The sequence below is a fragment of the Narcine bancroftii genome, chromosome 7, assembly GCF_036971445.1.
Source record: "Narcine bancroftii isolate sNarBan1 chromosome 7, sNarBan1.hap1, whole genome shotgun sequence".
In the NCBI taxonomy this organism is placed as follows: Eukaryota; Metazoa; Chordata; class Chondrichthyes; order Torpediniformes; family Narcinidae; genus Narcine; species Narcine bancroftii.
This window is the reverse complement of record NC_091475.1, coordinates 10569171-10596122: the sequence shown is the minus strand read 5'-3', so window position 1 is coordinate 10596122 and position 26952 is coordinate 10569171. Positions and strand designations below refer to the sequence as shown.

General features: G+C 39.6%; 1 protein-coding gene across 6 annotated transcripts in view; it reads right to left on the bottom strand.

Moving 5' to 3' along the window:
• Positions 1-4906: 4906 nt before the first annotated feature.
• Positions 4907-26952, bottom strand: part of gart (phosphoribosylglycinamide formyltransferase) — a 64158-nt gene continuing 42112 nt past the window's right edge. For 5 of the 6 annotated variants that reach the window (XM_069888799.1, XM_069888800.1, XM_069888804.1 and 2 more), the window contains 10 exons: positions 24433-24542; positions 24126-24324; positions 22244-22495; positions 21412-21564; positions 20526-20729; positions 17983-18126; positions 11183-11313; positions 10047-10188; positions 9249-9364; positions 4907-6457 (listed from right to left, as the gene is read on the bottom strand). In XM_069888799.1, coding sequence (XP_069744900.1) covers positions 6260-6457; positions 9249-9364; positions 10047-10188; positions 11183-11313; positions 17983-18126; positions 20526-20729; positions 21412-21564; positions 22244-22495; positions 24126-24324; positions 24433-24542 — 1649 coding nt within the window. In that variant the 3' untranslated portion in view covers positions 4907-6259. The remainder of the gene's footprint in view (positions 6458-9248; positions 9365-10046; positions 10189-11182; positions 11314-17982; positions 18127-20525; positions 20730-21411; positions 21565-22243; positions 22496-24125; positions 24325-24432; positions 24543-26952) is intronic. The other variant, XM_069888803.1, reaches the window with a different exon arrangement.

Here is a 26952-nt window from a genome sequence, read left to right as displayed (position 1 = left end):
TTTTTTAAATTTTGTCATTATGGAAAGGAATTTTCATTTAGGTTGCAAAAAAAAAGTCTCCCTCTCATACATAAAGCATGAGAATTAACATGCCTGAAATCAAATGTCATCTTTGCTCTGAAACATTTCTTGTGGCTGAATAACTTGTCATTTTTAAATTAGTTGGAAATGATTTAATTAAACCAAAGTGCTTGATAGGTTCCAGTGACCTTTTGTGCTTAAGGTCAATTGACCATTTAATAGGTGGGCAAATTGGAAACCCCTTCCTCGATTTCAACAGCAGGGACCCCGCCTTTCAAATATTCATCCTGAATAAAATGTTCTTCTCAAATACAAGTTACAAGTAAAAAATGTAGGGAATAAAATATCTATCAGACATGTCCACCACCACACAGTTTCACAGACTGATTTTATCTAATTGGTTTGATCCCTCTCCACAAATGCCATTACACATCCAAGGGAATTTTCTTTTTAACTAATTGTTCTAGCAAAGGATAGCAAGTTTACATCACATCCTGTGCCAAATTGCTATAATCGAACTTTAAATTTCAATTCAATAATTTCTTCAAAAAATATGACTGGATTATTTGTTATTAATTACAATCTGGATATTTTGAATTGGATAAAAATAAAATACATTTTTTTTATTCTTAAAAGCACCTGATTTTGATTGTAAAATTATCAAAAAAATGCATTAATTTGTTTTTTGTGATTTGAGCATAGCCAGTATTCAATGCCATTCCTAAATGCCCTTGAGAAAGTGGTAGGGAGTCACCATCCTGAGCAATTTATGCTTGCCATCCCATTTCATGAAGCATTGAGTCAACCACACACAAGAAACAGCACACTTTCTCCCTAAAAGAAAACATTACTAACCCAGATAGACTTTTGTAGCAAAATTTTTTTAAAATTCCAGTTGTCAATTTGATTTTTAACTTTCACAGTTGCATTTCTGGGATTTGAACTCATATTGCTGGATTATTAGTCCTTTATCCAGTGGATCAACATTGTAATCTTAAATACTAAGGTTCAACAAGCCAGAGTCATCAAATTTTCTTGAGAAGCACCATTAGTGCTCCACTACCTTCAGACGCCTCCATGCCCGCATGTGAGATAACCGCCACCACTCCATCAAGTTGAAGATCCGAGTCTACGAGGCCTGCGTGCTGAGTACTCTACAGCTGTGAGTCCTGGGTCACATACAGAAAGCAAGAACACCGCCTTAACGCATTCCATTTCCGCTTCCTCGAATCCATCCTAGGCTACTCATGATGCGACAGAATCACAAACGTCCAAGTCCTGGAAGTACAGACCTCTACTCAATCATCCGCGTTCGCTGTCACATTGTCTGTATGGAGGACGGCTGATTGCCCAAAGATGTCCTCTACGGTGGGCTACCAGATGCTCCCCGCCCTGTTGGCCGCCCACATCTTCACTACAAAGTACGTCAACCATACTGACTGGGAGGGCCTCGCAGGAAAAGAGAGAAAAAAAAAATCGCACTGCATGGCGTTCTGCGATTCACAGTGGCACATCACAATGTGCCAACAATAATAAAAAGTTCTGTGAGGGCAGAAGAGCTACAAGGCACCGAGATCATCTTCGCTCACGAAGGGATGGGCCACGATGATGATGAACTCATAGTTGTTGGCATTTAGCCTTGGGAATCAACTGTTAAGAGGAATTGCCCCAATACAAGTAGCAGTATTCTAGCTAATGAGAATCATTACTGAATGGAGGGTACTGTTTAATGATAGGAAGTGGCTACAAGTGAGCTTGATATATTAGTGTAGAACACAAAACTGCAAGAGGCACATTATCTGTGCCCGAATTCACCAGTGAGCTTCAAACTGCAAGTGTAAAACATTAGCAGGAGTAGCCTCAACTGATGCTGAAGCAAGCAAGCCATTTGTGATCCAGCCTCCACAGGTAAAGCAGTTCAGCCCCATGGGCGAGCCTATTCAAATGCTACAGAGAACAAACTCAGTGAGGACTGTATTTTGTGTGTTGTCTCCTCTAAATAAACCATGCTCAGCCTTTTTTTTTGTGGCTTTGGCCACCTTAAGACTCTGCTCAAGTTTATGGAGCAGTCAGGTTTAGTTAGTTTTTTTTTCCCGTACTTCTGTCCGACCGACTACGTGAAAACAAAAAAGTATTTATGATACACGAGATGAGATAAAAGGTTTTTACTCAACTGTAGCTTTTGATTTCAGAGAAAACAGGAACTCATTCTTGATGAACATGTACGAAAGTACATCACAAAACTCACATCACAAAAAAAATTTTTTTAAAGATTCTTAGAGCAATGATTATTGCACACAATGCGTCACTGGGAAACCTTAAGACTAAACTTAAGAATGCAAGAACTTAATAAATAAAAATAACTTTAAAAGAATAATTCTTACAAAATGAGCTTGATGTTCCAGTGCAATTTTTTTTGATGCCAGGTTCCAAATTAGGTAGTAATAGTCGAAGACCCCCTCTTGTAATATCAAGCTTGTTCCTGGATTTTGTCAATGAAACCACCTTGCTGAATCAACATTTAACTCAGTGTATTGAGTGAAAGGCAACGAAAAATAGTAGTTTCAGAAATTCATTTGGCAGATCACTCTTAACCCAAAAGTCTTTTTTTTTTTAAATTGATTGAACTTACCAGTCTGAAGATCCATCGACCTCTTGAATTTCTACGTCAACATTAGTGGATTGTTCCTCAAATGCAGGATATTCAGATTCATCAGGTCATTAAATCTTTTCTGCAGATCAGTGTCTCTTCACTTTAAGTGTTTCACATAAACGGTAATTTTCAATGCCTCTACATTTGTGTTCAATTTGGAAATTGTCAAAGTTCCTGACGGCTGATATTGCTCCAATAGACCGAGCTTTTTAAGTAAAAGACACAATGGCTTCCTTACTATCAATGAGGTAATTTTAATTACCCTGTAAGGTCTTGTTCAATAAAGCGAGTTTGTCAAAGATAAAACACGTTCATCTTTGCATCAACGAGTTTTTCTTTGTGAAAATGAAAGGAAACTTTCAGAGTGCAACAAAATGGCAATTTTCTTTAGACAGCCGCCTCACCTCAGTGGGCAGCCGCAGCATCTGGAAATGTTAGTCATTTTCTTCAGGCAGCTGCCCGAATAAACAGTCTTGAAGGGGGTGTGATTTTATAAAGTTTACAGTCTTTATGACAATTCAAAGAGAAGCATTTGAATGTCCTAAGTTTTTAGCCACTAATGATGCAATGTACAGTAAAGACTGAAGGTATATCATTTTTCAGGTGTGTGATGAACCCTCTATATTGTCCACCATTGAAGTGGCATCATGAGTTACGCTGGCAACTATGTTCTCAAAGGAATATGTTCTCATTTACGTAATTCTTATTTGAAAACAGTCAGTCCCTGAGTATCCATTTTAATCCTTCTAGGAAACAACAACTCTTCTATCAGCTTGTTTCCATTCCAGAATCTGGCAGAAGCTACAAGAAGAGTACTGTCATCTTGCAGGATGGATTGTTTAATTGTATTGAGAATTTCTTGGATTGTAATTAAATGGTAATTATTTTTAGTCCCTTGCTATCTCATTAATTCTTCTAGAAACAGTGGAATCACTCAAAGGAATTACCTGAATAGGTTTTTTTTAACCATTTAAATTCATGACGCCAGATATTATGGACACTGAAGGCAAAATAAGTGACCTCAGCAATATTATGAGCATTTCCACTTTTAGCAATCAATTCACTCATCTTACATGATGCAAGAAGACCCTTTTCTAATTTCTGTGACTTTTCACTAATCACCTGTTTGAGCAATGGGCTTTGAAGTAATCCAAGAGTTTCTTTCTTCTCTGTCAATATGGTTTCCAAATGCTGTTTCGTCTTGCTTGGCCCCAAGTGTTAGTTTGAAAAAGTATATATAAAAAAAACAAACACATTTGCATAGAAGGGTCTTGTGGAGATTTAATGAAACCATACACTAAGTATTCCACTGAATACTACTGACACTTTTTTGCTGAGGAACTCATGGGTAAAATTATTTCTGAAACAAACAAAAATCAACTAGCACAAGACAAAAGCACTTCTTACAAAGGCCAGCTCAAAAGTAAGCTTCTATTTTATGGAAAATAATAAACAACGTACCTTCTTCAATAAAATCTAGCAGAAGGAAACATATATTCACGACCTGTCACAAAAACTTGAAGTAAGATGTCAGCTAGACATCTTGCGGATGCGAGAAATATGGAGCAATACTTTTCCATTTCCTGGAATTGAAGGCAATAGAATAAAAGGGGAAAATTACGTGGAAGGCAATTCCTATCCAAATCTGGTTCCATGTCAGTCAAACAATTATGTCAAAGAACACTCTGAAAACGTTGTTGGTTCTCCACATTATCTAGGTCATTCAGGGCTGTCTCCAAATGCCTCCAACCTTGCGGGGAAAAAAATTATGCTTTGTTTTATTCCCCAAAAAATGTTTAATCCTTTCAGTTTCCATGCCCCCCAATATACCTTGGGCCCTCCTCATTAAGAATTTCAATCCATGGCCCCTCCTTAAATGTACAGTGGCCACCATTGAGAAGGGCTGCTCTAAATTACAAGGTTACAGGGAATACATGATTACAAAAGCCTGTTGCTTCTGAGAGGAAACAAGGGCCGTGGTTTTTCAGACCAGTGAGGTTGATGATCACACTGCAGATCAAGTTTGGGCTTTGTACTTGTGATTTGGGAGGCAACAGGAAAAAAAGCAAAACTCCCACTGGAAGGGTTCCTGATGGGTGTCAAGAGATGCCCAGAAATAGACACAATATAATTCTGCTCCAGGTTAAGAGAATTTTAATCTGAACCATACTTTCCTTTTGGGAAGGCAGGGGGTGGGAAAGAAAGCTATGCAAATGAAATTCAAGTTAGGCATTTGAAATATGTAAATTGTTTATTTCAAACAAGCAGTAATGTTATTTGCCAACAGAGAATATGTTAAAACTCTTTAATAATCCAGCATCTTCACAATCTTGGTAGGGCAAACTGGCAGATTTTCTGGATTACTGGATACCCCAAACATACTTTCAAAGTTTACTTTGTGATTTGATTTTATACAATAGTATAAGAATTTTCCAGTTTAAAATGGGAAGTGGGAACAGGGGCCCTTGGTAAGTGCAATTGGAATATCGAACTGCAGCCCTGATACATCCAAAGGGAAATCTGGAAACAGAGCCCAAGTTTGAGAGGACAGGAAATAACATTCAGCGAGCCAGATGCTAACTATCTTTGCAAGCAAGTGCATTCCAGATTATAGGAGTTTTAATGTGGAGTTGTTTCAGACTTGCACAGTAGTTCAAGGTGTGAAACACAAGTCTGCAGACCCTGTGATTATTTTAAAAAAAACACAAATGCTGGAGGGTGTCTTGTAGCATCCATAGGAGGTAAAGATGTATTACTGATATTTCCAGTCCCGAAGAAGGGCTCAGACCCTAAAACATGGGTAATACATCTTTACCTCCTATTGGTGCTGCAATACCTGCTGAGTTCCACCAGCATTTCAGTGTTTTTACTCTAGTAGTTGAAGGCCCAGGTTTAGGATATCCAGTTTACTGAGGATAAAAGCTTTATGAGCAACTGATCATAGTTGTTCATTTGTTTTTTCCAGAATGACGTTGTAATTGATTCAGGACACACTGCTGAATTTTGTGCTACACACCTTGAACAAACAGCCCCTATTATGTGTAGTGACCAGACAGTTTACATAACAGCTCAAAGTTAGTGAGATATTTTGGCTTCAAAAGCCTGGCTTTTCCTTTATTTCTTGCAAGTTAGTTTAGTTTAACCTTCTGCACTGGGACTATCAAAGAAAAGGTACCTGTTGTAATTAATATCTGGTCTGCAACCTAGTGCAATTTTCTATGCAAGTCTGGGGAAGTAAACTTCCCCCTTCCCTGAACTTTTAAATCTCTCACAAAATTACAAGTTAAAACACATACTTGTAAAGTATTACCACAAAAATTTACAAATTGTTTTTTTTTCCTTCCTTTCTGTAGTTTTCTGTTGTAGTCGGTGAAAGTTCTTGGTGTTAAAACAGCAAGTCATTCTATTAATGATAACCCTTTTCAAATTACAATATCAAAATGAGCACAATGGGGCTGTTGCTGGATTTCTCTGCCAGTGTGGAATGCGCCACAAGAGATACGTAAAGCAAACCAAATGTGGTCTTACATTTGGTAGTTTGTAGAACATTTTTGTAACAAATCCCAATGAACCTGTTGCTTGGATTCAGCTGGAGTCCTGAACTTTCCAGCAAATCTTCCCATCTTCTCCCAAACATACTGCTCCTGTGGCCACCAGGTGGATAGCAGCTGGATATGCCATGTGCTCAGCTTCTTTCACCCTTTCCGACAGCATCTCTTCAGTATCCCCCACCTTCACTGGCACAACCTTCTGCGCAATGATTGCTCCATTATCAACTTCTTCCTGAAACACCCAATGAAATTGCAGAAACAGCATTTAAAACAAATGTTGACTGACATCAGCTAATCTCATCTTCAGCTGAGAACAACGTCCAAGACTCTTATGGGATGTGTAGATTAGTATTGAAACTAATGTCATGTTTACATGCACATCGAGAGGGTCTTCACTACTTTTGTTCAAAATTCCACCCAACAATGACAGACACAGGAACTATTGCAAGCAAGCACTGTGTGGCTCATTTAAAAGCCAGATCCATCTTCTAAAGCAGAGAACACCCATAATGTTAATATGGGGTTCAACTTTTCAATGAGAGGCCAAATTGCATTGAAAGGTAGAAAAAAACCAACATCCCTACCAAGGAAATGTGGCCAATTCAAATGGAAAAGTCGCAGAGCACGTATGGAATCAGGGAAGCACGTCAAAAGATGCAATGCCCTAGATAAGCAATTCATCGCTAATCAGATACAAATGTTCCTGGAATAATTTGATTGGTAGATGTTGAAGAACAGGCAATTGGACTGTGAAAGTTAAACTTAATCCTAAATTAACACATGTGGAAATATGGCCTCAAACCAAATGGTGATGCCACAAGCTGTGCAGAGTGGCAAACTAGTTCTGTACTTACTGACTGTAGTCAGGGAACCAAATCTTGAGAACAATTTTGCAGTTTCAGTTCAAATCTTCAGGGATATGAAAATTACTCTATTTGTACATTAACTCAAACAATACACAAATTGTTGTTCTTGTGCCATGATTCTGGTTGCTTTATGCTCACTGATACCCAAGTAATAAAAATGCAATGGATCACATACTGTCCCAGAACAATGGATCTCCTGTCATTTCTGTACCACAATATTAATGAGACCAATTTTTGAGTTCACAGTTCATACCCCAACTGAAAAGAATAGCAAGATGGTGGAAAGCAAGAAGATGCTGCACTGGTAAAGCACATACATCCCACATAAAACATCCCAGCTTGATGTTAGCCATTAAAAAAAGCAAGAAGTTGCTGCAGTGGTTTAACATCATCACCATCTCTTGCAGAACATCTCAGTTTAACGTCAGCCATTAGAGCAACAAAGAACTTCAAATGGTAGAATCTCCAAGCAAACAGTGAAAAACTGGAGAGACTCAATGGGTGAGGAGGCATCCATGAAGAGAAGTGGTCATTGTTTCAGGTTGTGGTATTGGTTGACAATGTAATGAAATGAATGTGCTGTGTATAAGAGTTAAGATGTTGGATACTTTGAAACAATTATAACCGTATTATGAAAGATAGAGTAGACTTTTAAATGATTGCTGTGAATGACTAAGAAATAGGTATTGGGACACTCACACAGACAGGTCAGCTGCAACTAACAACATTCCAGACAACTATCCATTAGCACATCTTCCATAAAGCCATCTCCTGGTCCCCTGTGCACAATAACGCTATTACCTGCTGTTACACAACAATTCGTCAGACGCAGCCCATTCATAAGCAGGTTCCTGCCCCAAAAACAGCTGACAGCACTACAAGCTTGTCAAACAGAATGTGGAAACATCAAAAGCCTGCAGACCGACCTACGATGGTTTGGTTTCAGTGTCTAGAATTCAACTAACCCTGTTAAAAATAATGAATATGGAGATCGCTGGGAAGCAACCAGCCTAACACTGTCTTAAAGGACCCTTTTGATCATGTCTGCCATGAATCCATATCTTTTAATTATAGAAAGCCAATCAATGATAACCATTTTCCTGTCTTTAGAAATGTGCAAACACTGACTGTAACACCTTAGCTTGAAACAATCCCCTCAAAGGAATGGTTACTTAATTATATGCAGCAAAATGTATTGTACTCTGTAACCTTGTACTTTGAATCAGGTTCAACAGTATTGGGGAGGTGACATTGTCCACCCAACCCTAATTACTGCTCGTTCCCGCTAGCATGACTCTAATAAATTCTGTGAGTTGTACTTTTTGGTTTGGTTGTACTTCTTGTACCTTGACAGGGTTAAACTATTACAAAGGTCAGGACCCTTTATGGATTCTAAAGTAGAAAACATAAAAAAGATTGGGCAGAACAAAGAAATGATAAGATTCTTGGCAAATGAGGGTGGGTGAGAGAGAGAGGAGAGCGAGAGCGAGAGAAGAGCAAGAGAGAGAGAGCGAGAGAGAGAGCGAGAGAGAGAGAGAGAGAGAGAGAGAGAGGGAGGAAACTACTGTGGATGGTTGAAAGAAGAAAGAACAGAAGCAGGTAAAGCAAAAATGGAAACTGTAGAACCAGATATCAAACCAGTTTAGCACAATTGGATACCAGATCTTAAGTGTTTTACAGTAGAATAGTTTCAACCTTGCAGAGTTTACTTCTGACAGAACTTTTTGGACAGCAGTGTATCTTTGTTCATTTGTTCCTGATCAGGTTCCACTCTTTCCAAAGAACTTGACAGGTACATGAGGGGAGAGTAAGTTACCAGGAAATAAGTAGGAGTGCACTAGGATTGCTCCGAAAGCCACCTTGAACTCAAATGGGTCAAACCTCTGTATCACATGAAAGATGGTCTCCACTAGATTTTCTAGATACTTCCTTACAGAGGACATGAGCAGTTTTACTTCTTCCTGAAAAGGCCTTTAATCATGCAGTTGCTCCCTTGTTATTTTGCTCAAGCATCTGCTGAAATGTTTGGAATTGGATTTGATCTCCAACTGCAAAATAGTTAACAACTGAATGAAGGCCACAACAGAACAATGAAATGAGGAACATTGAAGGAAAAACAAAAAGCAATAAACTGGAACTTGAAAGTAGAATACTTACAGCCACAAAATGGACAGTACAGCCAGTCACTTGTACTCCAGCCTGTAGCACCTGTTTGTGGGCATTAACTCCCTTGAAAGACGGTAGAAGGGATGGATGGACATTCAACAGTTTACCTAAAAGGCAGTTAACAATTATAAACAGTCAGATTGATCTTACAAGAAGAAAAAAAACTAAAGGCTGGAGTGAAAGTAATGCACTAATCCAACCACAAAAGATAAAGGTCTTGCCCCAAGAGAGAGATTAATAATTGAACACATGTCAAAATTGCAATGATTGGGTGGAGAAGTAGTCACAAGTTCAATTATGAACTGGTTCAAGAAACCCATCTCCTCCTTCTGTTTCTAATATCCTTGAAGATTAAAATCAAATAACTTTAATTTTCAAGTTTTAAACCTGCCACTTTGCATGTTCAGTAAAGTCTACTATTTTAATTACCCTTTATTGAATGGTTAGATTTAAATAGGAGGCCATCATTTGCATGTAATTTTACAGACTGGAAATCTCTCAACACTTCATTTTTCATACTTTTATAAAAGTATTATTTTGATTCAATACTTAAAAAGATAATGATTGTGCAGTACATCGAGTTAAAATTCATAAAGGGTAGCAAACCCACCGTAATTATTAACTATTACACCTTGTCTAAAGATTCCCTCATTAATGCAACCACCAATTCAAATATTGTTGCAGTATTTCTATGTGCGTAGAATTGAGATTGCAAAAAAGAATTTACTTCCGCTGCAGAATTACTTGCAGACTGGTCAGACAAATTGTGGAGCAAATAAAAATATTTACCATTCCACTTCTTGACAAAGGGACCTGAGAGGATTCTCATAAATCCAGCAAGGCAAACCAGTTCAACAGAGAATTCCTGAAGCACCTGATCTACAGCGCTGTCAAATTCAGATCGACTTCCAAACAATTTGTGATCGATCACCTGCAAGTTTTCCAATGCAAAATTATTCAAGTTAGATACATTATTGGAATGGTTGAACAAAAAAAAGGAAATGCAGCTAAGATTTCACTAAGTTTAGCTTAGCGATAAACTCCTGTTCATCTTCTGTTCCGTTCCTCAGAAAATTCTACAAACCATTGTTCTATTTGCCCTTGCATGCTTATAGGAATCCCAGTCAGTCAATTTAACATCTCACATCATAAAACTTATTTGATCTTACTACGCTTGTGTCATCTGGAGTTTTCTTGTATTGAATTACCCAAGGGACTCTACCCTACTCAGTTATGAATAGTCCCAAGATAGATGTCTCCATCCAAAACAAAGAATTATAAATAACAACTTTATTCCATTTAATGTAGTAGTTATTGTCTCTCAAAATGAAATGGCAGCAATGTATGACATAAACCTTTGTTTTGGCATTTTACCCACATGTGCACATTTCGGTCAGTTTGATCTTAAAAAACACCATGCACTATTTTGAGCATTGACCATGATTTTGGCAGCACTTAAATCTGTGAATTTTAATGCAGCTCAAAGCACCTGCATTATCCCTGAATTTCCTCACACTTTAGAAGGCAGAGAGAATGGATTGTGGAAAAGGAAACAACGGCACAAAAAAAAACATGGGTTTATTTTCCCCATCTCTTCACAGCTATCTGTCATTTTGAATCAACCTGTGGTAATAATCTGTATATTTTCCTTTTGATCCTCATCTGTTTTGCATGGAGATTAATCCAGGGCTAACACGTAATTGAAAGTACAGGTTTTGTTTTTTTAAGAGCTATTAACGGTCTAGACGTGCAATCTATTTTATGGTCTAAATGTTAGATGCAGGATTGCAAGGAAACCTGTAGCTCCTGGCAATGAAAAAAACAACACCATCCTCACATTAGGTGTCTGGTCCTCTACCTGAACCTTTATTCACATGATAATCACTGGCTACATCTTTTTCACAAGAATGCAGAAGTGTTCTCACCCTTGTAGGAATGCCAGCACGGGATGCTTTCTTCAGTCCCTCTACACCAATTTTGTTGGAGATTACAACAACTATTTCTGCATGACTGGCAGGATCCTTTGTGTGTTCTATGATTGCCTGAAGGTTTGTGCCTGAAAGGAAAGGGACAAAAATATGAAAGACTTCTAAAGAAAATAAACTATTTCAACTGTGAAAAAAAACAGAAATTACTATTCCTCTTTCCAGACAGATACAACATTCACCTAAACCAGGAATCAGAACTTTTCGTGGCAGAGCAATGGTTAGTGAATAAAGAACAAACTATTGAGAAGTTTATTGTCACATCTATTGATAGCGAAAAGCTTCGTTTTGTGTGCTATGTATGTAGCTTGCAAAAAATCCCATGATTTTGGATCAAAAAAAATTCACAAAATTAATCATGGATTGCATTTTAACATTAGCATTAACAAGCAAATCAAACTTAAAATTTAAATTAAAAAAATAACGGCAATCTTCAGATGGGAATCCAGAATGACCATCACTCCTGTCAAAACCCATAATTGACCTAGCTCCAATCTGGTCCACGCTCTTCCTATCATTGGGCTTTCAGTGTTCATTCCAGCCTCCATCACCAAAGCTGCTTCTCTCATTCTTACGTAGTTTCAGATCACGTAAAAGGTCCTGAGTTTCCTTTTCCAGGTGCAACACTCAATCTATTGCTCCTGCTTCAAAGCATCACAACTGGCTTATGTATTTCCTCCATGACACAGGAAAACAACAGGAGGAGCAACACTTGCACCACCATTCAATATGATCATGGCTGTTCAGCCTCAAGCCTCAACTCTTTTTGTGTCAATTTCACAAATCTTTCTATTCCCCACTCTTTAAAAAAAAAATGCACCCATCTCCCTTTTAAGCACCCATGTGATATCGCTGAGATTCATCACACACTCAGAGAAAGAAATTTGAATGCACCTCAGATATAAATATGGTCCCTCATAATCTTGAAACTAGCATTGTCAGGATGTGAAAGCCTGGACCCTCAGCTCCAACGACGCATCCCACAAAGGCACAAGAGGTAGTGAGATGAGCGACCCCAAATGTTGAACTTCCTGACAGCCTTTGAGTGGCCACAGTTGTCAAAGACTTCTGAACTAATTTTAAGAGTTTCTGTAAGGTATTTAAAGCCATTCAGTTTAACAAAGGATATTTTAGAAAATTGAAAAAAAAACTGAAATTATACTTTAGAAGTAAATGAGTCTTATTATTTGATAAAAATGTTAAATAAAAGTAAACTAATTCAGACACGACAGTGTCACAGCAGATAAACTCCGATTGTAGATCAGTTGTTGCAATTCAGGTGATATCTGTATGGAATCTGCATTCTCCCTCCAATTACATGTTTATTGCTCTAGTTTTCTCCCATATTGCAAAGACAAGTTTGGTTAATTAAGGACTGTCTAGTACCCCACATGTAGGTGGGTAACAATCAGGGGGAAGGAGTTGATGGGTACAAGAGAATGGGTTACTGTGAAATAAGTGGGGGGGGGGGGTAGAGAAAGGAAAAAAATTCAAGACTAATGGAATTGCATTGAGATCCAGATTAGACCCAATGGGCCAAATGGTGTCCGATGTTGCAATGAATTAAAGAATTAACCATCTCTTTGTAGTCCTGATGCCAGCCCAGGCTGGTATACAAGGGAGCTGGATGATAGGTACATCTGGGCCCACGCTCTGGTGCATCAATGCTCCACTGCTAGACTCAATGACAAATCCAGGAGGTAGACAAATATGTCATTCCAGACTTCTTTATTTGGCTGAGTACGAAGCAAGTCTTTAATGAGCAGAGCAGTGAATGACTGGCAGCTGATGCCTCACTCCAGAACTGTCAGCTGTCAGACAGTTCAATTTGGCCCAGAGATGAGAGTCAATTCCAACATCCAAGGCAGTAAATATTAGAGAGAACTCAATACTGTATAACCTATTAAATGCCAAAAATCAAAAAGTAGTGAAAAGCCATTGTTACAGAAAATGCATGCTCCAGTCTTTGGAATGTGGCTCCACTCAATTCTTGCTTTTTTTCCCCCACAATAAGAATTCCCATTGCAGAGATCAGCAGAAATGTATTAGCAATGAGAAAAAGCATACTCAAAACTTCCCATGTGCTTTCGTTGCTTTGTTTGTTTTTTACTTAAGAGGATATATTCTTGACTTCAACCCAAGAGAGAATTTTACCTTTTACCTCATTGATAGCTAGATGAGCAATTTTAATGAAAATGAAGGATAACTCTTCACTGACTCATACTCAGTAGTTACATGATGTTATATCCTATTTAAGCTTGGAGAAAATTAGATACAACATTAAAGATATGAAGTTTCAATTTGACAAGATGTTGGGGCCATTCATAATTATCATAACATTTACAAAAGGCACATTCTCCGCCAAGAATGCGCCTGCAGAAGCGGAATCAGACCTGTGGAATTGCCATTCAGGTGGCCAGCATTCAAAGCACAGCGCTGGCCCCCTGAAAGAGACAGCTGCACAGGAGGCGCCTCAGAACGCACTCCAGCTCCGGTCCAGCATCAACTGTACTCCCACCCACTGACATGACGCCATTTTGAGCACGACTAGAAGGAACACAGGATTATGGCGGACCCAGAGCAATCAAGAGCGTAATGATGGGTTTCTGCCTTTCTCAGTGTTCAGAACGAGATATGTCAAATCCTTGGTAAGGCCATTCTTGCTGTTGAAGTTCTTCACACGTCCTTGGAATCTGAAAATCGTATAGGTGCAATGAAAATCGTATAGGTGCAATCAGGTTTCTGCAAAGGTTGTGGGCAAGAAGGCGGCAGTTAGAGGTTGAAAGGCGCGCAGAGCGCAGGCACCACAGATGAAGGCAAATGCTGCTTGTCAGTCAATTAGCTGTGGTGACACATCAGTCTCTCTGGAAGTTGAACCGATCCCAAGGCGCTGAGTTCTGGAGTAATGTCCTCACCAAATTTGATGATGCTGAGTGGAGGAGGCACTTTCGTATGTTGCGTGGCACCTTTCACTTCGTGCTGGAACTCATAGAACCTCACCTGAAGCCGCATAGACCAGACTTGCAGCGACCATTGGAGCCAGGACTTCGATTAGCTGTGGCCTTGTGGTGGTATGCCACCCCTTGAGTATCGATCCATCAGTCACATCTTTGGAAAAGGCATCAGCACCATGTGCATGGTGGTGCAGGAGGTGAGTGCCGCCTTGAGGAAGTTCCTCGGTAAGCGTTTCATCTTCCTGCCAAGTGGAACATGTCTCCAGGAGACCATTGATGACTTTGCCCAAAGGGGATACCCAATGTGTGTTGGTGCCATTGATGGGTCACATATTCCCATTATTGCCCCCAGCGTGGATGCTGCAGCCCTCTACAATCGCAAAGGGTGGCACTCGGTGGTTCTGCAAGCGGTGGTTGACCACAGGTTCTGGTGAGTTAAAGCCATTGATCTTTATCACCTCATGTCTCAATGTCTATAACTTCAATGTGCTTTCCATTCATCTTACAACTTCTCAGATGTGTTTATGGGTTGGCCGGGCCGCACAGATGATGCCCGAGTGCTTGCCAACTCTCCCCGTACAGAAAGGCAGAGGACCAGGCCGGATACCTCTTCCCACGTGACATGACTGTTCACCCTTCAAAGTTCCGTGTGCCAACATTATGAATGCTTATTGTGTCAACGGGCAGGTGTACGAATTAACAAAATTTCTGCATTGTTGTGCCTGCAGGTGTCCAAGGATGTTGATGGAGTGGAGGTTCCAACACATCTTGTGGGTGATGCGGCATACTCCCTACGAACCTGGCTGATGAAGGGGTTCACACAGCATCGAGTACTGGATCCGGATCAGCGAAGATTTAACAAGGCCCTTAATTCTGCAAGGAGAGTGGTGGAACATGCGTTTAGCCATCTAAAAGGCCGCTGGCGGAGCCTGTCCAAGTGTCTGGATATCTCTACCTCCTTTGTCCCAGATGTTGCGTATGCCTGCTGTGTACTGCACAATATATGTGAGATTAACAAGAATGACTTCCTGTCAGAGTGGATATTGGCTGAAGCAGATGGTCCTGCACCCAATAGCCAAGACTGTCACGAACAGCTGGCCCATGGGCACCAGGCCATTCGTTCTGCGATTATGACTATCTTGTAATGGGGAGGGGTGAATCTCCAAGGTAGCGGCTGCCACTCGGGTATGTCCCTGCCACCCAGCTGCCCTACAACTTGCTCCCCCCTCCACCAAATGCAGCGACATGAGCCTGCTGCCTGGCATTTTATGTGACACTGTGTTCTCGTGAAGTAACAGTTGCTTGTCAGAAATTTAATAAAAATAGTTTTTCAAGAAACCTTATTGATTCATAAAATCTGAGGTAGATAACACGACATAATAATTCAAAGTATGCACCAAACTAGATGTAAGCCATGGAATGGACAAAACATAATGCAAATTCACTCCACACTTGAACACCACAGAGCAAACACAAAAACGGTAAACACAACAAACACCTCCACCTGGCACCATAGCATCTCACTGCTGAATGTTTCAGTCCTTAAAGTGGTCCACAGAATATTGCACATATCAGGGTTCATGAACAATAAAAGTGAACAGCGAGTTAGTAGCATTAAGGATGTTTAGTCGGATGCACATCTCATTCCAGCACTGAGAGGAATGAGGTGGAGGGGGGTGTGGAGGAACCTGTCCTGGACCCCAGCATCTCAGTTATGTCCAAGTGTTCACTACCGTGATGCACTGGTGTGGAATGAAATGGCATGCTGGCTGGAGGGGCCAGGTACGTGGGATTAGGGAGGCCATATGACTGTGGGAATGGAGACGGAGAGCCCTCCATTCACGTGAACATTCTGTTGAAGATGGCAGTCTGCCTGTCCATTGCGGCACTGAGTTCGTGCAGGGAAGCTGACAACCGAGTCACCAATTGGACCTGTTTGTCCACTTCGGACCGGCGCATTGCTTCCTCCTCCCTCAGGTCGGTGAGCAGGGCTCGCTCCTGTTCCAGCAACTCCTCTGCACGCTGGCGGTCCCTCTCTCTGTCCTCCCTGTCAAGTGCCTTCATCATCGTCTGCAGCTCCTTAACGAGAACCTGAACCTTGGTCAGCCACTAGCGCTTGCGTCTGGGACCAGAGGCTGTGGGTCGAAACAGGAAAAGTGCATCAGTATTGGAATTATGTGCTTCTCATTACACACAATCTCAATGCTACTGTACCTGTGTTCTCTGGTGAGAGTGCTCGCCACTTCCAGGGACAGTGAGCTCCGCGCTGCCTCTCTCAGAGGCATCCAAATCCATGCCAGCAGAGTCCTCTGTGGCAGCCTGCACCTCCTGGACCTGCATGTCTCCTCCACCATTGCCGCTGGTTGAGGCCTGAGATCCCTCAGGGATGAGATCTGGGGAATCAGGGTTCTCCAGAGCACTGGCTATGTTCAAGGGAGTAGCTGAGCAGCTAGCCCCCCAGATAGTGTGGCACTGGTCAAAGTACTGCCCTTGCGCCCATTGCCACTCCTCCTGTTGTGATCCAGGACTGCGTGGAGCTTCTTCCTCCGACTCTTCAGCTTTGTCACCACCTGAATTTTACTCCTGACAAGCGTTCAAATGTGGGACCATCCCTCGCTGTCCCAGTGAGCTCCCTTTCCTGGGATTCCTGAGACAGATGGTCTAGAAGCAGTCTTACCTCTGCTTCACACCAGTTTGAAACTTTTTTTTGCAGCCTTAGTTCGATTATAACGTTATTCTGTAAGGCTGAAAAACGCGGCTGTACCTGCAATACCCTGACTGCACACTGTGTTTCAAAATTTGCACCAAGCGTCTCGGGCCGACGATGTCACTGCGACGCCATCAGCCAGCCCTTTAGCAGCCACTTTCAGGCAGCTGCATTCAGGTGCCTGGGGCGGGGGGCACCTTAGTGCTCCAGCGATTATCCCTCCCGGAGGAGGGTTACAAAGTGCGCCTCGCAGGCGCCTCCTGCACTTTCAGATGGTCTCCCGACAGCCACATAGGGGTATAATATGTGGCTTTACATCGGGGTTTTTTGGCCACCTGGATGCTCTCTGTCTGGAGTCTGAGGGTCATTATTCAATCCATATCTTTACAATTTTACCAGTAAACCTTGGTTAGAGGGAGGGGTCAGATTAGTCAGAGGATTTTTTTTGTTTTTTTTTAAGATTCATTAGTTAAACATGGGTTTGAATATGGTTTATCATGGATCATTAAATAAGATAGAATTTATATTTTCTTTTTATATAAAGGTGTTGTTGAATTTTGTCTTATCTATTTTCTATCCAGAATTATACTGGGATATATTATGAGAACTATGTTAACTACCATATTTATAGAATTTGATGTCTTAAACAAGTCAAATAAACAATTATGGATAGGTTTTTGATTTACATTATATGTTTATTATGTGATATATTCCCCGGCAGCCGCTGCAACCGTGTCTGCCTGTCCCGCATCGGACTTGTCAGCCACAAACGAGCCTGCAGCTGACGTGGACTTTTACCCCCTCCATAAATCTTCGTCCGCGAAGCCAAGCCAAAGAAGAAGATATGATATGACCTATTTGTTATTAGCCAATGAGTTTGAATGTAGGATTTATATTTAAAAAAATGTTTTTAAATATACAGCCATGATATATATACATCAACTCTGAAAAATATTTACAAATGAAGAAAACATCAAACAATTCACACTCCTTTTTGCTTGCAGCTTATTCAGGATGCAAGGGAATGAAGTCTCCTTTCTTCTGTATGAAGACTTTCATTTGACGTTGGAACAACTCACCTGTTCCAGAGATAAGAACGCCCACTCTCATTTTCCGAGTCTGCCCTTCACATTGTCCCAATTCACCACCTGCATCACTTTCATCTGCCTGCTGGCTTAAATGTAGTGTTTTCATGAGATTTTTAATTGCTACTTTCTCACAGCCTATGTAAAAAAAAAGCCGGTTATTCAAAATATAGACATTAACTTAGAATACTTTCAACTCCACACAACACCAAGATTGGCTGATTCTCAGCTACATTTTTCAGTACAATAGAAGAATATTGAATATTTCTGCAAGACTTGGATGAGCAAAAAGAGCACTGCATCAAAATTCTCCTCATCTGATTTGAAACAGGGACACCACTCAATGAAAACTGCAAAGCAAACTCAGGACCTCCTGAGCCTCATTTGTTTCCCCCATCTCTTGAAGGCAACTAGACCTTGCTAGGACATGTTAATGTGCAGCATTCTGGTGAGAATGCCTGACCTACAAACTTGCACGCTCAGTAAAGAATTTTATTACATACCATGCTACAGGTTAGCACAACCCAATCTCACAGCTCTGTCATATTCATTCCTACGAGATAACCTTAAAGTATGGAATAACTAGTGTAAAAATATCCTACATGTCCAATATTGTTGTATATCCCACCCTGTGAATGGGGCTGGATACTTTCCATTTCATCCCAGCACTGACGTCATGTCCTTGTCATATTATCTGCTTGTGAGCAGCACATTTCCATCTCAGCATCAGAAAATGGATCAAAAGAATGAAAATTGGACTCCTTACTGTCAAGGTTAAAACCTTGGTTTTTGCTTCTTAGTAATTGTGTGCCTATCCCTTTAAGGAATTTTTGTTTGTAGTGTTACCATAGTTATTGTCATAATATCTGTGCAGACTCTGAGCTTGCTTTCTCATTCTTCGTAAAACCATGAAAGCTCAAAATACTTCTCTTTGAATTTCTCTTCATAATTTCTTATCATCTTAATTTATCTTGTATCGTTGCAGCTTTAAAAATAACCAAATGCTTTGTTTATTCATCATTAAGAAAATCTTGATGCAAAGTTATGCAAAATTATTATCCGTATATCAATGAGTTAAAGCTACATAAATCTGCATCTACAGAGTTTTGTTTGTTAGATTGATAAGATTGTGCTTCGGAATATCGCCCTTGCGTTTCTTTGAAGATGACACGTTTTGAAATTGGGAAATACTAGAAAATGGAAAGTGTCATCTATGCTTACCTTGGTTGATGACTTAGCATAAAACAAGTGGGATCAGTGGTGCAGGAACTCAAGAGGCATGCTTGAATTAAAGAATCTCAGCTGACTCACAGTTTTACCCCATTGATTCACAAATGCAGACTAAAGCATCTACGCACTGGATTCTGCAACTGTTGCCCTGAAGATGCTGAGGCAGTAGCCTGATTTGGATCATCAGGGGAATAGGAGAGAGGGGGCAGTGAACAGCTCTGGACAGCTGTGAAAGCACAGTTCATGTGTTCATTTAAAACAAAGATTGATGGGTTACTTTTCATTTATGGATTGCAAATGTAGGCAACAAACTAATTGGAGGAACATGCAGGAACAAATCTACAGAACAGTGTGCAGAGATGCAAGGACTGTAGAGCAGAGTTCATTGTTCCTTTCATTATCCTAACCTAGACTGGCAAATAAGAGTAAAGGCCAACAGAGAAATAATTTATGAACACGGATGTATCGGATCCTTTTATTAGTTCAGTAAGGGTTAATAGAAATGCTGCAGGAAGAATCTACGATTAAAAATTCATCATGGGGAACAGAGGTGGAGAGGATGAGCAAATGTAGGTTCTTGGGATTCACTATCTCGGCAGATCTTTCCTGGGACCAACACACCAATGGCATCATGAAGAAAGCCTCAACTTCCTCAGGAGTTTGCGGAGGAGCTAGTGGAGTTGTTCAAGTGAACCGGTACGGACTTGGAGGGCCGACATGGCCTGTTTCCGTGCTGTAAACGGTTATATGGTTATGGTTAAAAGGATCGGAAGATTTGCTGGAAGAAGATAGAGGTAACAGGTCAGCACTTGATGAGGCTGTTTGAAGACCTGGATTATTGTACTCTTACTCCTAGTCTCTACGTACTTAACTAACATAGGGCTGTTTAACCCATCCCATAATCCAATGACATATAGCAGAGACAGGAAGTGATCAGAAACTTTGATCATCCCCTTAACCCCAAATATCAAGATCAACACTAACAATCTTCCTATTATTTTCCACATTGGTTTTGGTTACTTTAAACAAGCAAAAAGGGGGAAAAAGACAATTTCTTGGACTCTCTATCTCAGCACATTATGTGCTGCAGTTAACCAATATAAACCACTGATAACTTTAAACAGCAAAAAACTTTATCCATTCATCTTGAACTGAGTTTTAAATTATTTCCAGCTTAAAGGTAGCAAATATTGCTATTTAGCAGAGATTTTACTATCCCAACCCAATAACTGAAAATCCACAGGAATTCTGATAACCAGCAGTCTGTTCCTCCCCACTGATTTCACACCGTTAACAACGTCAGAAACCTGTTTTATGCAGCACCACGCTGCCAACGATCCACGCCTCATAGCAGCCTCGAACATTTCGCAGGACAACTTCAGCATTCTCCTTATCCACGATCAGCACAGCTCCCACTCCACAATTAAAAGTACGAGCCATTTCCTCTTCAGAAAGGATGCCAGATCTTTGCAGCCACGAAAAGATTTCTGGAATCTTCCAAAGTGATGCATCTTTTAATTGTCAACAGAAGTTCTGAATGTAACTGGAGTTATTTTGACAGTCTCACTCTTACAGAAGTATTTAAGGAAGAGCTTTGATTCATTTCATTTGCAAAAGGTTATTCAATATTTAAGAGCTCTGCTTGTTTAAGATTGGGGATTACCCATGTCAGAATTCAATCTTCAAAACTAACTTTACTTAAACTCAATTCCAGCTTTCGGAATTGGAATCTATGTCAAGTGCAGAGCTCTTGGAATTGTCTCAGTGAATTAGTCTAATTTCTTAAGGTCACAAATTAACAAGCCTTTGAGTCATTCATCAAAACAGTATATTAAAAAAATCTAGTGTAGAATGCAATTATGCCACATTATCAGATGAACACTGTCCATTGGGAGTTTTAATTTTCCAACTTGTAAGGTTGCCAAAGAGATGGATAAATTGGAAAATCGAGGTTGATTGGGTTTTGAATCACAATCTCATAGTTGAACATTCTCCCAGAACAGTTCCTATTAACATAGAGAATATAAATTGCTTTGCATCCTCTCTTGGAGGACTAAGGATGGCATTAAATAAAAATTGGTGATTTCTCTTTCCATTGAACAAGAAAAAAAATGCTAGAGCATTTGCTGGGCTGAATGGACTGCATCTTCTCTATCATAGCACTGTGCAGTTTACAAATATGCAATTTCTTACCTAATGTAACACCAAGACCTTTAGGAAGAACTCTGGGAATATTTTCAAGCAGACCGCCTCCAGTAATATGAGCATAAGCTTTCACAAACCCCTGACGCAGGATGGGCAACAATGCCTTAGCATATATTCTAGTTGGTGTTAGCAGCACGTCTCCTATACAAAAGGTAAAGGAAAATCTTACAAATGGAAGTTCTGTTGTCAAGCGCTATAAATGACAAAACCAAATAACCCCAATTTTCAAACAGTTAACCAATTATCAGAAAAAAATAATGCAGTTATCTGCATTTTACAGGAAATCACCAAATTTCAAGTCACAGAATTCAAAAGTATTTTAAATTCTAAAACCCTGATATGCCAAGTTCAATAGATATACATGAGAGGTTTCTGTCAAGTTGCTTATTGTACAACTGGAAGTCACAGCAAAGTTAATATTTTGCAACACTGATCCTAGAGTGGTTCCTGGAATACAATTTCCCATTTTATTTACAAAAAAAAAAATGAGCCCATCGCCTCCCATCAGTCTCAGATTCCATCATTTTGGCTGAAGATTGCGTCCACAGTGAGGTATTAATTTAAGCCTGCTGTGACACACCAATCAAAGGGCACCTCACCAAGTAATTTGAAACAGTACAACAAGCAATATTATTTCACCCCTTCAAACAGTAGCATTCAATGGAGCACACAGGAAGGAGTTGGCTGAAGTCACATTACAAGGATCAATTCTGGTCCACTGTCTGAACGAGTCTCTGATATAAAAGGATTTGTTTACAATCAAGATTTCACATTCTTCCAGAAAAGCCTCACATCATTCATATTTCAAATCAAACCCCACCTAGCGTCTGAGAACCATAGCTGGATGGTGCTGGAGAGGAACACTGTAAAGAAGTTTTCTTCAGAATTGATCGAACGAGACTAAAGCCATTACTATGGAGACCAGATGATGCAACACCAATGAGAACATCGCCAGCACAAATGTGTTCCAGCTTCGGTAGCATCTGTCCACGTTCCACTGCTCCAACTGCAAAGCCTGCAAGGTCATACTGCCCCAAGGAATACATTCCTGGCATTTCAGAAGTCTCTCCCCCTACAAAATAAGCAGATGACAGAATGAAACTGAGCTGCTAACCTGAACACAACTTGCATCAACACACAGGAAAAAAAAAAGAAACAACCTGACAATACATATTCCATTTTACTTGCAATAAATAGTACCTTTAAGGTGACTTTTTCATCTTTCAAAGTCTTAAAAATCAAATGGTTAGGTTGTACTTAGAACACACTTCCACGTTGGTCAAACACCGGGTGTGGGGGGGGGGGGGGGGAGGGGGTCATAAATACAAGATGACCACTAATAAAACACAATAAAGATACAAGGAAAATTTTCATTCAGCAGAGAGAGATCAGAATGCGGAACTTGTTCTGAGAGGTTGAGGTGAATTGTCTTTAGTTGTTTTCCAAAGGAAGCTAGTAGAGAAGATGAGGAAAAAAAGTAAGATGGGATGGTTGCAATGAGGTCAATAGCATGGAAGGAAGCTTGTGTGGCAAATTGATTGGGCAGACAGAAAGGCCATTCATGTGGTGTAGACGCCATGAAGCATGCCCCTACTTCAAATGCAAAATAGCCACAAGGAAATCCAGGGTCAGGTGGCCAAAGCTTGGTTACAGTGGTAGAGGTTCTAATTAGCACCTCAGGGGTATCAAGGAGGGAGATATCAGGAAGACATGATTTCTACAGAGTGTTCCGTCATCACACTCTCCCAGTGATCTGTCATTACACATTATCCCAAAAATCTGTTTTTGCCCCATTTCCAATGGAATGGAAAGTCAAGGATAACAAAAGAAGAAGCGAGTCCTCCAGCTAATCTCCACTCTGATGAGGTCAAGTATCATGTCCGTGGTGCCAATAGTTCAGGATTAATTGAAAAAAGATCCAAACTAAAGATCTTCCGGCTTATTTGGTTCTGTGCTGCACCACGTCCTTTTATACAAACAGAAATTACTCCACCAATTTTCCTCCCCAATTCTAATGGACAGAACATAATCAAGCAATCGACTCCGACAATTTAATATTCTGTTAATTTCCTTTTAGAATTGTGAAACATTTGCAATTATATAATTCCTGATTGCATAAAATTAAGTTCAGGCAATGCTCTAAGTAAATACAGGTATTATCAATCTAAATTCCAATTTAATCTCAATTTGATATTGTGATCTCTTCCACCCCATTCTCCAATCTTCTAATGCACCAAGAGGAGAAGAAATGAGCAACACACATTTCAAACAAAAATTATTTGGAAAATGACTGAACTCAATAACAATAAATGAGCTTGATTCACACCCATTCCTCTGTATTCCCAGGCAATTTGATCCAATGAGCCATGGCAAGTTTGAGGAAAAATATCACCATCTGCAGAGAAGACCTCTATGTTATTTATCATCATCTATGCACATTGCTTCTACATTAAATTATGTTTTCAAATATTCTGAACTCACAATCTTAGGTTGGCACTAATTCTACCAATTCATAGTTATCTTACAATTACAGACACCTTATGTTCCCCTGCCATCAGGCCAAACATTTACCCCAATTTCATTAACCAGAACCACAAGATCTAGGACAAGCTTCATTCAATTGGTGTTTTATTATGTCATTTCCAAAAGTCCCCCAAATTATGCCTACATCAACTCGTAATTATTTGATATTACAGCCTTACCTAATAGCGCACATCCTGCTATTTTACATGCCTCTGCAATACCAGCAATCACCGTCTGCGCCGTATCCACATCCAGTTTACCACACGAAAAGTAATCGAGGAAGAAAAGTGGCTCTGCTCCTTGTGCCAGCACATCGTTTACACACATGGCGACCAAATCCTGTCCCAAAGAGTCGTGCTTATTGCACATCTGAGCAATCTGTCCACAGGCAAATGGAATTTGGATAGAATGAGAAAATAAACATGAACAATATTATGATAGAGGCAAATTAGAATTCTATTTCAGTTACACTGAGAATATATGCACCTGAAGTTTGGTTCCAACTCCATCAGTTCCAGAGACTAGGATTGGGTCAGAGTATCCAGCTGCCTTCAAGTCAAAGGTGCCTGCAAATCCTCCAAGCTCTGCATTACAACCTTGGAAGTAGAAAGAAAGAACTTCTCAGAAAATGAGAATAAATTCAATGGATTGGGGTGGCTTGAATTATAAAGAGAAACAGCATAGGCTGGCATTTTTCACTGTAGAATGTAGTAGACATGGGAGAGGGGGAAAAAGGAGATCTTATATAGATTTGCCAAATCAATAGCATTATGGAGTAGTTAAATAGTCATAGGCTTCCCCACCCTCTTTCCCCACCCCCCCCCCAATTCCAGAACAGATGATTCTCAAGTAGAGAACAAAGATTTAAAACGTGAGAGGAAAGATTTTAAAGGAACCTGAGAGACACCTTCAAACAAAGGGTCGTGGGTACATGGAACAAACTGCTAGAGGAAATGGTAGGAAGAGAGACAACTGTTACGCTCAAAAGACACTTCAAGAGATACATGGACAGGAGACATTTCGAGGATATGGGCCTAACAAAGTGAAATGGGATTTACTTGGTCAGTATGGACTAGATGAGAGGAAGGGCCTGCTTTTGAGGCAAGACTGTTGCTATTTTCTTTTTTTTTTTTTTAATTTTTTATTTTTCACACCATAAATCACAATAGCCATGATATACACTTTTTCTTTTCCACACATTTACAGTGACTTTTTCTCCCTCCCCCCTCCCTCCTCCCAAGCCACCCCCCCATCCCCCCCCCCTCTCATCCATTTTAGTTATACAATCTAGGTTGCATTAATTCAGTAAGACAATGTTGTCATTCAACAAAAATACACCAGAAATTCTACTGAGTCCATTCTTTTCTTTTCTTCTCCTTCCATCAACTTAGGTAATGTTTGTTCCCGGTAGGTTTTCGCTATTGTATTTAATGTAAGGCTCCCATACTTGTTCGAATATTTCAATATTATTTCTTAAACTATATGTTATTTTTTCTAATGGAATACATTTATTCATTTCTATATACCATTGTTGTATTTTCAAATTATCTTCCAATTTCCAGGTTGACATAATACATTTTTTTGCTACAGCTAGGGCTATCTTAACAAATCTTTTTTGTGCATCCTCCAAGTCAATTCCAAATTCTTTATTTTTTATGTTACTTAGGAGAAAGATCTCTGGATTCTTTGGTATATTGTTTTCTGTTATTTTATTTAATATCTGATTGAGATCATCCCAAAATTTTTCTACTCTCTCACATGTCCAGATTGCATGAATTGTTGTTCCCCTTTCTTTTTTACATCGAAAACATCTATCAGATACTGTTGGGTCCCATTTATTTAACTTTTGCGGTGTAATGTATAGTCTGTGTAACCAATTATATTGTATCATACGCAGCCTCGTATTTATTGTATTTCTCATCGTTCCAGAGCATAACTTCTCCCATGTTTCCTTTTTTATCTTTATATTTAAATCTTGTTCCCATTTTTGTTTAGTTTTACCATTTGTTTCCTCATTTTCCTTTTCTTGCAGTTTAATATACATATTTTTTATAAATCTTTTGATTAACATTGTATCTGTAATCACATATTCAAGGTTACTTCCCTCTGGTAAACTCAAGTTGCTTCCTAATTTATCTTTCAAGTAGGATCTCAGTTGGTAATATGCCAGCGCTGTATCTCCCGTTATATTGTACTTATCTCTCATTTGTTCAAAGGATAAGAATCTACTTCCTGAAAAACAATTTTCTATTCTTTTAATCCCTTTTTTTTCCCATTTTCTAAAGGCAAGGTTGTCTATTGTAAAAGGGAGTAGCTTATTTTGCGTCAATATTAGTTTTGGTATTTGGTAATTTATTTTATTTCTTTCTACATGAATCTTCTTCCATATATTGAGGAGATAGTGTAATACTGGAGAAGTTCTATGTTGTACCAATTTTTCGTCCCATTTATATAATATGTGTTCAGGTATCTTTTCCCCTATTTTATCTAATTCTAGTCTCGTCCAGTCTGGTTTTTCCCTTGTTTGATAAAAATCTGATAGGTACCTTAATTGTGCGGCTCTATAATAATTTTTGAAGTTTGGCAATTGTAAGCCTCCTTGTTTATACCATTCTGTTAATTTGTCTAGTGCTATCCTCGGTTTCCCCCCTCTCCATAAAAATCTCCTTATTATTTTCTTTAACTCTTTGAAGAATTTTTCTGTCAGTTGTATTGGCAATGCCTGAAATAAGTATAGTATCCTTGGAAAAATGTTCATTTTAATACAGTTTATCCTTCCTATCAGTGTTAGTGGTAGCTCTTTCCAATGCTCTAAATCGTCCCGTAATTTTTTCATTAGTGGATTGTAATTGAGTTTATATAATTGGCCTAGATTTTTGTTTATTTGCACACCTAGGTATCTTATTGCCTGTGTTTGCCATCTGAATGGGGATTCCTCCTTAAATTTTGAGAAATCCGCGTTATTCATAGGCATTGCTTCACTTTTATTTACGTTTATCTTGTATC